This window comes from Aptenodytes patagonicus, chromosome 5 (genome assembly GCF_965638725.1).
Source record: "Aptenodytes patagonicus chromosome 5, bAptPat1.pri.cur, whole genome shotgun sequence".
In the NCBI taxonomy this organism is placed as follows: Eukaryota; Metazoa; Chordata; class Aves; order Sphenisciformes; family Spheniscidae; genus Aptenodytes; species Aptenodytes patagonicus.
In genome coordinates this window covers 49,261,600-49,274,433 of record NC_134953.1, presented here as the reverse complement: position 1 = coordinate 49,274,433, position 12,834 = coordinate 49,261,600, and the positions used below count along the sequence as shown (strand labels likewise).

The 12,834-nt window shown below is 51.6% G+C and overlaps 1 protein-coding gene across 1 annotated transcript in view; it reads right to left on the bottom strand.

Moving 5' to 3' along the window:
• Window positions 1-340: 340 nt before the first annotated feature.
• The window catches only part of PAPPA2 (pappalysin 2), a 93,235-nt gene continuing 80,741 nt past the window's right edge, over window positions 341-12,834 (bottom strand). Inside the window, exons 21-22 of the mRNA XM_076339645.1 lie at window positions 2,368-2,466; window positions 341-415 (exon numbers count right to left, since the gene is read on the bottom strand). Coding sequence (XP_076195760.1) covers window positions 341-415; window positions 2,368-2,466 — 174 coding nt within the window. The remainder of the gene's footprint in view (window positions 416-2,367; window positions 2,467-12,834) is intronic.

Below are 12,834 nucleotides of genomic sequence, written 5' to 3'. Positions count from 1 at the left end.
CCTGGGCTCTTGGTGTGGAGCCCAGCCCAGCGCATGGCCGAGGCGGTGCCGGACCCCTGGCTCAGACCCTCGAGCGTGCACTGGGCCCCCATGTCCCGGCTGGGTTTGGGAGGGAGCAGCGATGGGGAGGGGACTGCCACGTGCCTGCCCTCCTGCGCTGCAGCCCTCTGGCTGCTCCGTGGCCTCGACCCATCCCCTCCATGCGCAGTCACCATACCTCTGCCTGGCTCTTCCTTACGCCTCCTGCCCACTTGCACCCCGCCGCTCCCCAGCGGCCCCTGTTGCTGCCCCTTCACTCCTCCGGTGCTCGCCTGACCAAGAGAGGCCCTTCATGGTGCCACTACTGGTTCTCCTCAGCCGCCGGGTCACGGCATGTGCATTCGTCCTGGTCACAGTCAGCAGCAAACGGGATCACCTCGGGGGACCAAAGGGAGATGTAAGCCTCTGCTTTGAGATCCCTGGCTCCTGGCACCCCTATGCCCCTGCAAGCCCTCTCCACCACAGTACAGACAGACACTTTGGGCTGTGCTCTGATGTTGTTGGCACTGTGGAGACTGCCAGGCTCCACGCTCACTGAGAAATGGGCTCTGATACAACTGTCCCCAGCTGAGTTTTATTCTTAGCATTTTCCTTTTGTTAACATGTGTTTCAAATTTTGCAGCCAAGGGTCAGCTTGAGTCTTGTGCCCCAAATGTCAAACCTTGGGGAGAAGTCTCCCCTGGTGGGTGTGAGACATTTGGACTAGGGTTGGCAGTGGTGAGGCACCTCTAGATTTCAGTTTTACTTTGGCCCCTGTTAGAAAGCCCTCCTTGTCCATGTCTGAGTCTATGGACCTGTCCTTCAAGTTACTCCTGGCTCTTTCAGGCTCAGCAAAGCATGAAGGTAGCATAGCCTCATCTTCTGCACCTCTTGGAGAAACTCAGCCAACCTCCCAGCTGCAAAGGCTGGCCTCCACACTACCTGACATAGGAGCCAGGGTAGATGCATACAGTTCTTGTGCACTATGGAGTAAGAAAACCCAGGCAGGCTGGAGGCTATGTGAGCAGTAACAGCCTTCAGTGGAGCAGGCAGTGGGTCTGTCTAGGGCCACCCACAAGCTGTGCTGCTTTGAGACATCCCATGAAGGTAGAGAGGCTCATTGCACATTGCTTTCTCTACAACAACTGTATATGGCCAAGCAAGCTTATGTCACCTCACCTTTATTAGGCAGCAGAGCAAGGTGGGAGGGCACCAGCAGAGCATCTGGCTCCTGGTTGACAGCTGCCCAGTCGCGGGCCATAGGAGCTGAGAAAACAGTTTCCTCCAGAGGTTTTATACACACCAGGCTCAGAGCCAGGAGTTTTTCTTACTGTGGAAGCACATTTGATTCTTCACAGCCTGGGCCAGTGAGAGGCCAGAGTGTTTTTTTGGTGTTTAAACCCCATATTCCTGCCTCTGCCTTAACAGAGACCTGCTGGAGGCTTGTGCCGCAGGAGATCTGGGACCTGTGGGGGATGCGAGTTGGGGCTGGGTCTCCTGAGGGCCATGGGACTGAATCACCCCACCTTCCACTGCGAACCCATCCTTTATTTTGGCCAGAGATCCAGATGTCTCAGACCTCCTGAGAGCCATGCCTTGCTCCGAGATGTCATGATATCGCTGTGGAGGTTTCAATCATCACTTGGGTGTAAAGCCTTTTCTCTCCTATCTCAACTGGATCTTCCCAGGATTTTATTTTTCCTTTTCTCTGTGTGTGTATGCGTGATGAAAGGAAAAATGATTCAAGCTCCACAACAAAGATGAGAAGATCCAAATTCACATATTTTTGCAGTGAGAAATTATCTCATGCCCTATGATTTGTTTTGCTGTTGGATATGCTTAGGAAGGATGGGCTGTGAGTGCTGGATAGCAAGTTAGGTGGGAGGGGAGGTTGTGATGGGAGACAAAAAAGGGTCTATGCAACGCCAGTGCCAAGTTGCTCCCTCTACACTATTGGGAAGGAAAGACAGCCCATAGCAGATGCCAATGGACCATACCAAAAATCCCCTGAGATTGCTCAATTATATGACAAGGTGACTTTTGACTCACCATGTCTAGCACTACATCCTATGGAAGTAATTTCCCAAAACGAGAGGGAATCCCGTGAATCTCAGTGGGAGCTGGGCTGAGCTTTCAGTCCTGCTGGCCCGAGTCCAAACCCCGCTGTTAATCAGTGGGATGATGTCTATGACTTCAGCTGGCTTTGGTTTAAAATCATGGGTTTGTTCTCCGTTCGTGGGAGAATTGCATTGCAGGCTCGGTTCCATGGCCAGCAAAGCCGAAGAGCATGGCTAGCAGTAACCACTTAATCCTAAATCCTGGCCAGTGCCACAGAAGATGCTCACTTACCTTCCTGGAGGACAGTGTGGAGGAGCAGCAGTCACCCCCGTCATACTGGCAGTATGCCCGGTTGTTGATGGTGTCGCACCAGCCGTCTGCTTGGAAAGGCTAGGCAGAGAAACAAGTCTTTGCTGAAAGGTTTATTCAAAAGCAGAGATCCCAGGTCCTCAGCAAGGCCCCTGTGCACCTCCAGTAAGGGCCAAGGCCCAGTTCCACCATACACAATCCCCTCTTCAAAGCCAAAGGGCACCAGAAGACTGGTTTCCTGGCTGGTGTGTATGGAGTAGTGGGTGCTTGGAGGGCAGCAGATGTAGCTCGAGGATCAGGGAATTGTGTCAGGGAGCGAGAAAACAAATCCACATCGCTAGAGAGGGCCCCAACCTGAATGCCACAAATTGCCATTCCCACCTCACTCAGTGCTTCTCCACGGTGTCCATTGCCACCCAACTAGGATTCAGTTCACCACCTCATCTGCTCGTCCACCTTCTCACACCACTCTCACATGTCTCCATTGTAATCCAGCTCTCCGCATGTTCACAGCTGGGGCAGGGCTCTGTAAGAAGTTGACCCAACTCTTCTCTTCAACACCCCTCCTCCCAAAGAGCTTGGCTCTGAAGTTGAGCTTGGTTACCTGGCTTGGGCAGCTAAGTACAGAGGCTGTTACAAGGATCAATAGACCATCCTGCTAGAGGATCAATCTCAGAACGGCAGGTGCTTTATCTCCCTTGAACTACGAGAAAGGTTCAGCAAGGTCAGGAGTCTCCCAGAAGTACTTGCACTCAAGCCAAGCCAAGCATTGGCAAGCACTGGTTGCAAGGACTATGCCTTTTCAAGAATGTTCTTGCTCTGGCTCTGACCCTGAGGAACATGTCCCCAAATTCCACTAGACTTTCCAATGGAGGCTCTAGCCCTGTCCACAGCACATGGCTCCACCAAACATTGCCAGGTTGGACTACAAGGCTACTTATCTGATGGCCAGCTGGGACAAACAGAAGGGATCTTCATTAAGCACTAGCTCCCTGCAGGCAAAACCCAATTCTGGATTGAGCAGAGAGGGCAGCAGCCTACTGATGACCAGAAATATTGGCAACATGGCCACCTTCCAGCTTCAGTCTTGGCCATCTTCCTCCTCATTTCTCTTCTTCGTGGCCCAAATCTCACACTCTGTAAGGAAATTGTATGGTTGAATGGTGGGGGATTTTGCATTGCCAAAATAATGGTGGCTCATCTCTGCAAGGCACAGCCCAGTACCCTTTGCTGCGCAGTTGGGTCTGTCTGGACAATTGCGGATTTGCAGAGCCCAGATTGCCTTGCTGCAGCTCAGATAAATGCTCCGTCATTAACAAGCCTTCTTTACTTTCAGCTCGAACATGGAAACAGAAAGCTATCGCAGCAGAATAGCTTTCTGTCCAGAAATGTCAAATGGCACAAGCAGCCATTCAGAAATCCATTTTATTGTTATTTAGTTACATGAGTCATCTGATCAGAGAAGAGAAACAAGCAACTGGGGCTGAGAAGAAGCCAACTAGGGCTGAGAAACAATGCTGTGTGACTGGTGCAACCAAACAACGTGCATGTGAAGCACTTGCAATGAACTGTCAGGAACGATCTGCAGCCGAGGTTCATTTATCACAGATATACATCAGCACTGCCAAGCAACGACTGAATGTGCTAACAGAACGGAGAGGCCATTCATTAACCAAGTGATTAGTAATGAAATGATTCTCCCACTCCAGGCTCTGTGATGGTAGCTACTGGCCCAGCTACCATGGCCAACCTCCAGGAGGACTGCTGTCATCAGAAAGGGCTCTTGGTGGAAACCTGGCCACCCTTGGCTCACGGAAGGAGCCAACCTGTTTCACTAGATCTGGTGGCCCCAAACGGCAACTGGGCTTCAGAAAATACCCGGACCCAGCCTTTGACAGACACTTGCCCATAGCACCCTTAAACCGAACGACAGCCAGCTGAAAAACGTCACCACATCGCAATAGCCCTGCATCCACTGCGCCAAAGCCAACACGCGGGACTGGTGATAATGCCAAAAATTCACACAAAAAAGCCGTGCCAAAACCAGGGAACTGATGTGGCTTTTTGTCATCATGACTCATAAGGAACAGAAATGGGCTCAACGCAGGCTAATGTCACTTAAGAAAGTAGCAGCAGGGATTATGGCAAACCAACGAGTCTGTCTGTGCTATCAGTACCACAGTCCCCAGGCCAAATCCAGGCAGCCACAGAGAGATTGCATCTGCCTGGAGGATCTCGCAAGAGAAGAAGAAAGAGTGCACCTTCCTACAGCTGGGAAATTGAGGCACAGACTAGTTAGGTAGCTCACTCAAAAACAAGAAGGGATTTGGCTCCCATCATTGCTGTCGCAAACCACGTCCAGAGGAGACCAGGATGCAATTTCACCAAGACGATAGGGTTAACACTCCTCTTCCATTGAAAAGCATCAGTGGCTCTTAAATGATGGTAATCAAAGAAGGTCTCTGAGCCACGAAGCAGCTTTGAGCACCAGGAGGGCCAGGGCAGGGATGCTGGGGCTGGCCAGTGCAGGGATGCAGGCAGGGGACCGGCCAGGGCCGCTGGCAGGGAAGAGCTCTTCTGAGTGTGATTTGCTTTTGCAGCCTTCCACACAGTGGAGTTTTGCTTTGAGCTTTGCTCCATATGTCATGACTCACTGGCAAAACAACACCCGCCGCTTCGGTAGTTTCCATAGAATTATGGGGGGGTTTGCCCATCCGACTGCACAGGTCTGAAACGGTTTCAAGATCTTGTGTGCAAGGTGGTGGGAGGACAGAGACAGGGACAAGACAGGGAAGGAGACGCTCTCAGTTTCTCTCTACACCTGTTAGGGCCAATTGCCCCCTCCCCTCAACCCGCCGGAGCCTGTACCCCACCCTAAACAAATACAGGCTTCTATGGCAACACTTGTTGGGGAAACTTAACAACTCATGCTCCAAATTACATTGGAAAAACATATGAGGGGAAAGTAAAAAATGACTAATGGGATTTGAGGCTCAAGAGAGCCAGGTGCAGGGTTCGGGGACTGCTGTCCCTGCTCCTCGCCCAGCGCCTAGAGAACACAGTGAATCCTGTTGCTTTGCCTTGTCAAGGATTCCCAGCTGGTTTCATCTTTGCAAGCAGAAAGAGCAAAGGAAGGTGCTGGTGGGTCACCCTTGAGGGCACAGGCGCCCTCATACTTGCATTGGTCTCATTTTGGTCTTGCAAGAGTCACGGCAAGGAAGGACACAGGCAACGCAATGTATTAAGAGCAGTTGATGTGGGAGAGGAAAACCCATACAGACTCTGTTCAGCCTGTGCTTGAGCCATGTGGCTCTACAGAAAGGAATGCCAATGGTGGGAGAAGGGAGGTTTGTCCATGTTGGTGACTTGTAGAAACACCCAATGATGTTTTAAGATGCTGGCAGGAAAAAAAACCCAGACCAATGGCCAACCGTGCCATGTGAAGGCAATGGGTGTGATCCAGCAAAATGGCGAGCTCGGTTTCATTCACCAGAATATGCATTCTCCAGCATGGGGGCAAAAAGGGCCAGTTCAATTGGCTCAGATAAACTGGGAAAAAATGAATAAGGTAATTGCTGCAACCATTCCGTGCCGCATTAAGTGATAGGGAGCTGCTCGGCTAGGCAGCATGCCACCAAGGCAGCTAGCGAGCTGGGCTGTGTCAGCGAATCTCCCCACTCGAGCCATCCGTCTTCCTTGTTTATTCAGACAGGAGCTTCAGCGGGGCATGTGTTAGCACGTGGAGGTGCAGCATCTGGCACCGCTGGGCCAGAGGCCTGTGCTGCTGGCATAAAAATAGTAACTGCGAATCAAGTGCTTGGCAATTTAAATAGGCTAAAAAAACACATGCTCTCAAAGCTGGGAATAGGCACGAATGAAAAGAGAAAAAATTAAGTTAAAAAAAAAAAAGAGGGAAGAACATTGCAGGCAAAGGAGGGTTGTGAGAGAGGACTAGTTAGATCCCACCCCATCCTGGGCAGAAGCACCTCAGAGGGCTCAGCAGTGCTGTTTCTCTTAAGGCTGCCAGGAGATGCCGTGCAAGGAGCAGCACCTGTGCATAGCGTTTTTCCACCGTCCCTGCAGAGTCCCTGGGGCCAGGGCCAAGCTGGCTGACTCCCTCCTGGGAGCGGGTGTCCTGCCCGGCGGCGAAACCCCAGTGCCATCCAGGAGGCGGGCAGGGTCCAGACACTTTTTTTGAAATCCACCTTATATATGTAGGTTGCTTCACTGTGAAAGACCATGAAAGGGTGCAAAAGAGTGAGGGAAAGACAGAGCACGAAGAATAAATCACAAATGCCATCAGTATTGTACATATTTTGCTGCTGTGTTATGGGTGCTTGATGAACATTATTTTCCAGGAATGCAGGTTTTGCTCTGGTCGAGCAGACCTGAAGGCCCAGTACCTTGCTTTTGGCAATGACCCATTCCAGGTGCTTTGGAGGAAGGTGGAAAAAATGAAAAAAAATACTCAGTGTGCACCTGGCCAATTGTGTAACCGAAGAGCTGAAAGGCCCTCCTGTGCTGCCACTGGGATGGAAAGTGCTTGTGATTTCAATCTGCCCATAGCTAAAGAAAGCCCAGATCCTAGTTTCAGGGGATTAAGTCCAGCCTTAATAAGCAAAACATTTCCCCCTAGCCTTCGGGAGGCTGCACAGGTCCTGGGCTTTGCAACTGTGCTGACGCCATCCGAAGGGGGTTTGCTTTCATGCCGCTTCTAAGTCAGCACAGATTTTGCTATCCTTTTGTCTTTCCCTTTGGGCATTGACCTCGGACCCTTTGCATGCTGAGATGACCTCGTGTGACCCTGCAGCTGAGGAAGTGCAGGTGTCTTCGTCCTTCTCAGCTGTCACTCTCAAAGCAGCCCCAGGGGAACAGGGGAACCATCATTTCAGCAGGGGAGACAGGCAGGGACCAGCCCTGGAAAAGCTGCCGTGCTGTCAGACCCATGCGTCGTGCATTAGCTTCACCACTGTTAACTCTGCTCTTGCGATGGATGAGTCATTAGCGATGAAAAGATCAGTCGGAGGAGACAGAAGGGAGATGGCATGGCAGGGAGACAGGGACAGGACTGGGTGATAAATTTCTGCTGGAAAAACGTATCCCCTCGCTGTGCATATGGTCTTCCAGGAGCCACCACCTTGCAGGGTCTTCAAGAGCAAGCCCCCAAAGGCATCAGCATGAGCTCAGCACCAGAAACGAGAAAGCAGCAGTAGCCAGGGCCTCACCTAGCACAGCCGGAAACCCCTGCCCATTTTGTGGCAGAGGGATGTCAGCCCAAACCAGGGCTCACAGAACCACGGGTCATGTATCTTAAGCTGCCCCAGGACTGGAGACCACTGCAGCTTCAGGGGTCTAAGACGTGCAAGAGAAGCCGTGTCCCAGGCAAAAGCCACTGCATGTGGCAGTAGGGAGCAGGCAGGGGTGCATGGGGAAAGGAAAGCACGAAGAGACTGCAGCAGCCCTTGGCCAGGGACAGGCAGAGGGCAGCTTCTCCCCGCCAGCTGCCTTTCCTTCCTTCCCTTCCTTCCTTTCCACCTCAGCCACTAGCCAAGATGTTTTAGAAAGCTCTGGGAGGTCCACAGGAAGACTTGAAGAGTACTCAAAGCCTTGTTAAAAGTCTGGTTCACTTAAAGCTTCTATGCATCCACCACCCCAGCTTGGGTCCCTGGAAATTCCCTCTCCCATCCCTGTCCGCATCCCTCCAACATTGCTCCAAACCACTGTTTCCCTACAGAAAACTGGGGCTGGTGTCAGTCCCTTCTGCCACAGACATGGCACGAGCTAGTTAAAGCAATGCTATAGCACAGTGTACTCAGGACACATCCCTTTCCTTGTACACTCACACACTCATGCTGGTGAGGCAGAGAGCCCGGCCATTCTTGGCTCCCCCTGCTTGCCCAGGGAAGTTGACTGGGAATGCAGACTGTGGGAGGAAACGACAATGTTCATTGTTTGGATTAAATATTTTTCTTGGCCCTCTCTCTGTTGCAGTGTGTCTTTTTTTTTTTTTTTTTTTTTTCTTCTCCCCCCCCTCAACATCCCAAGCACATTCACTTTCCCTCTCTCCTTCCTGAGGCTCTCCGGCACGCAAGGAAGAAATCAGCTCTAAAAGCACACAGAGAGGGGCAGGGAGGGAACAGGGCTAGCTTCTGCATAAAAACCTTTTTGGGATGCTTCGCTGCCCTGAGCCATTCTAAGCAGCAAGCGAGCACTACCTGGCCCATCTCAGCGAGGGAGGCAGGGCGAGCACTGCTCAGAGGAAGAGAGCTCTAGAAATTTGGCAAGAGGCACCTGGGACAAAGCAGCCTGAAGAAAAGAGAAACAAATTCCTACAAACCCAACACTTCATCCACCATTTTAATGTCTCCTAGTTTGTGTCCCCGGAGCTGTTCCTGTGCTCCTTTTGAACCATGGCGGCTGTCCCCTCGAGACACATGCCTGCAGGATGGCTTGCTAGGAGACATTGTGGACCTGCCCCATCATCTCAGACACGCTAGAAAACAAAATGGAGAAATGCCAGTTGTTTCCGAGCTTGCTGGTGTTCCTGAACCACTCAGTCATCAGCTCAGCATGCAGACTGCTTTCATCACATCTCAGGTGTTCAGGAACATCTGCTCCAGCTCCAACATCCTTCTCCCCAGGCCTCACTAAGAAAACAGAGGCTTGTTGCTTGAGAAAGTACTCCGCAAACAAGGAATGTTTCAAGGAAGGGGTGACAGGCTGGAAAGCGGCATCCTGCTGTCTAGTTTCAGCCTATGTGCCATCACTTGTACTGCCATGCCCAAGGCAAGCAACAGCGCAGCTCCCAGCAGCCTTGGTATGCAGCTCTAGGTGTTCTTCAGGACAAAGGGGGTCCTTTGGACATGGGTTTCCTGCAAACATCTGGGCCCTGTTTGAATCAGTCAGGATGGAGTTTGGACAGGATCAGAGTCTGAAGGAGGATGAAAAACAGAGGTTAGATTGCTGCTTGGTCTTCAGCCTGAATGCTGCTATAGATGGCCATACTAGGAGAGCAGGTCCTTGCATTCATGGTGTCTGAAAGTGCTTCTGTGTCCCAGGTCAGGATTTGGTTTGGACACACTTCTGCTGCAGAAGTGAGCATGTGGCACTTTGGGCTACTGAATGGGGTTGTGTTTCTTCTCCCCTGTCCTGCTCTGTGCCTTGTTCCTCAGGGACCCCATGTCTCAGCAGACAGCAATCTGGAAAGGGCTTTGCACAGTCCATGGGGACAAGGGTAAAGAAAGGGGTCCCCAGCAATGACCATTCCCAGGGCTGCTGCTGCACACACGAGAGAAGCCAGGACTTCCTATGCCATGAGCATGGGCCTGCAATCCTGCCCTCAGCAGCTCGCCTGCTGCCATGGATTAGATCTCCTGCCAAGCCGTTTGTGCAAAATATGTTGCAGGATAGAACGGGTTATGGAAAACAAGCCCTGAAAACCACAAGGGCCTCCTGACCCACTTGTATCTGGTTTCTGCCAAGTTCTTGTTACAGATCTTAAACAGAAAGGAAAACAATGTGCAAGGGATGAAGGGGAATGAATATTCGTGTTGGAAGAGCAGTCGGCTGGGCTACGCTTGGGGATGTTTGTTTATTATCAGAAGCAACTCATTGATTTTTATTTCAGTGGGTGCTTTCAGTGGCTTTCCACTCCCTCTCTCTGTGTCACCAGCTGTATGACTGTGACCGCCGGGAGAGGGGAAAGTGGGATGTGGACAGGGATGGAGGGATGGCACCTGAGCTAGAGAGGGCAGAGAAGTAGCCATAGGTTGGGGCATCCCAAGTGCAGGCCAGCCTGCAGAGCCATGGGTTGGGGGAGCTGAGGCTGCTTCCACCTCTTTGGGTCTCCACGACCACTGACGTAGTGCCTGGATGCTATAGTCCTACCCATGCCAAAAGGCTCCCATCTTTTGGGGCTGTGTAAGCCTGTCCCTGCAGGCAGGAGAGCTGCACCTGTCCTTGCACCGTGCTGGTGTGTGATAATTTTGTTTCCCTCTGTTTGCTTTGTCTCTTAAGAAAGTGAGGTTTCTACAAGTGAGGTTCCATGTGTGCATGGAACAGAGATCTTCTCACAGTTTAGGAAAAGTACGCCTCAACTGAGATTTTTGGAAGAGGAATAAATTTCTTTGGACTCATCCCCTGAAAGGCTATATCTCATGCTAAGCAGCCCATGCTGCTCATGCCAAAAGCAGCATGAAAATGTACCCCGCAGGTATGTAGAGAGCTCCCCATCTTGCCTTCCACCACCCCAGCATGAAGGGCTTTTCCCTCACAGGTCAGGGGCCAGGTCTAATCCAGAAGTGACCACTACCTGCAGTCCATGCTCCTTATACTCCCCCACTATTGACACTTGCTGTGTGGTCCTTTCAGTATTTGTTTGTGGGCCTGATGTCCACTAATTTGTTTAATCCCTTTTTGAACTTAAAGCTACTACTCACCCCTGCAGCCTCACATGGCAGCCAGTTTCAGAGTTCAGTGCTTACTGTGTCCAAAGTACTTTCCTTCACCTGTTTGAAACAACCCCCTTGCCAGTCTCAGTGAGTGCTCCCCAGTTCTGCATTCATCTTATCCAGCACCTCTGTGACTTGGCAAACCTTCAGCAGCCTTCTGCTCTCCAAACTGAAGTCCCAGCTGTTTTAGGGTCTCCTTGAAGGGTAGCTGTGGCATCCCCTTAATCATTTTGATTGCTTTTACCCAATTCTGTTGCATCCTCTCAAGATATGGAGGCCAACGTGCCTCTTGCCTGCTTACAAGAACAGCAGTCACATCCAGTAGGATCCTCTCCACATTTTCAAAGCCAGACGGCAGATAGAGGAAGAGTGCAGACCAGATAAAGGTGTCATGAAATGCTCCCATGGGGACAGGAAATGAGATAAAGATGTGAGCATCACAAGAGGGTGACTTTAAATTCTGTCCATGCTGAGATACTTAGTTGCTCTAGAGAGTCTCCTTGGAGAAGTTGGGGTGCCTGTAGTCCTCATTGCCTTAAGCCCCAGGAGAGCAGAAGAAGATCTCTTTCCCGGAGCGGAGCATGCCACCAGCATCACGTTTCTGCCTGGTGTCCTGCACTGAGCTTTGCCATGGTACAAAATCAGAGCTCCCAGCTCTGGGAGGAGGGACAATCAAGGGGCCCCAGCCCCATCAATGGTGAGGAGCTGAGGCAGCTGCCTGCAGCTGGACCCCAGCTGCAGCGCTTTACCCAGGGAACAAGTCGCACCCGGTCTCTTGTCTCATTAAAGCACAGCGGGACCCCGATTTTAGATGAGACTTCCCACTGTCCCTATTGCATATGCCTTCAGAGGGGTTAATTCTGGCTGACAAATGCTGGACACAAGCCACAGGCGTGCCGAGCGAGGGTTTTGTGCATGCTGGTGGGAAGAGCCAAGGATCGGGGTCCTTGACTACCTGTTGGATCGAGAGACTGGAGATCAACTTGCAACCACAAACACACTTCAATCCCTATCTCATCATTTCCATTGTAATACCTCAGGAAAACCACAGAACAGGGAATGGATTAGTGTTTTATGATCATGATAACATGACCAACAGCACACGCAAGGGCAGTGAGACCTCATCCTCATGCAGGGAAGACCTGAGAAATTCCCAGCAGCTCATGCTCACAACAGCTTTCTGGTATGGCCCATCTTCACCCAGGGCGTGAAGCAGAGAACTCAAGCCAAAGTCTCTGTATGTTCCCCCAGCATGCAGGCAGGGCTGCTCAGAGCAAAGCACAGCAAAGCCAGCCTCAACCAGAGAAGGCACCAAGTCACATCAGGAAGGAACTGCTACACTACAAGGCAGACCACAGCTGTAGTAGCTCTTGTCCAACTCCTACCATACCAGTATGAAGCTCTGCCTACCGGTGGTCTGTCCAAAGTATGCTGCCTTAAATCCCTTGCAATTAACCCTTTGCTACCTGCACACAATGATGAAACACAGCTAGAGGTGGGGGCAAGATCAGCACGTTGCACAACGTTGGGAGATAGAGGGGTGCAGAGCTGGCGAGTTGCATGGACTAGGAGATGCTCTATAGCAGCCAATGTTGGACACACTCATGCATGGACTGTTTTGGACCGTGGCAGGAACAGTCCAAGGGAGCAGCCTGGATCACTGTACATGCTGTCTCCTCCTCAGAAGTCAATAAAACTTGTTCTTGGGCACAGGAGAAGGATAGCTGAGAGCTGGTCACCTCGGGGTGGCTTGGGAGAACCTACCCCAGATGCTACAAACACCTCCTTCCCAGCAGCTGAGCACCAGGACCACAACCGCCTCGTCCCAAACCACGGCGTGGAGGAAGGGTTTCTCTCCTCCTCCACTCCCATTTCCACCCAGCCCAAAGCCCCCTCCTCTCCCTCCCCCCACCAGTGCTGCCATCTGTTTTTCTACTGATGGCAGGGGATGAGATGTTCCGCTGGCCCTCAAGAGGCAAAGCACGCTCAGCACTAACTT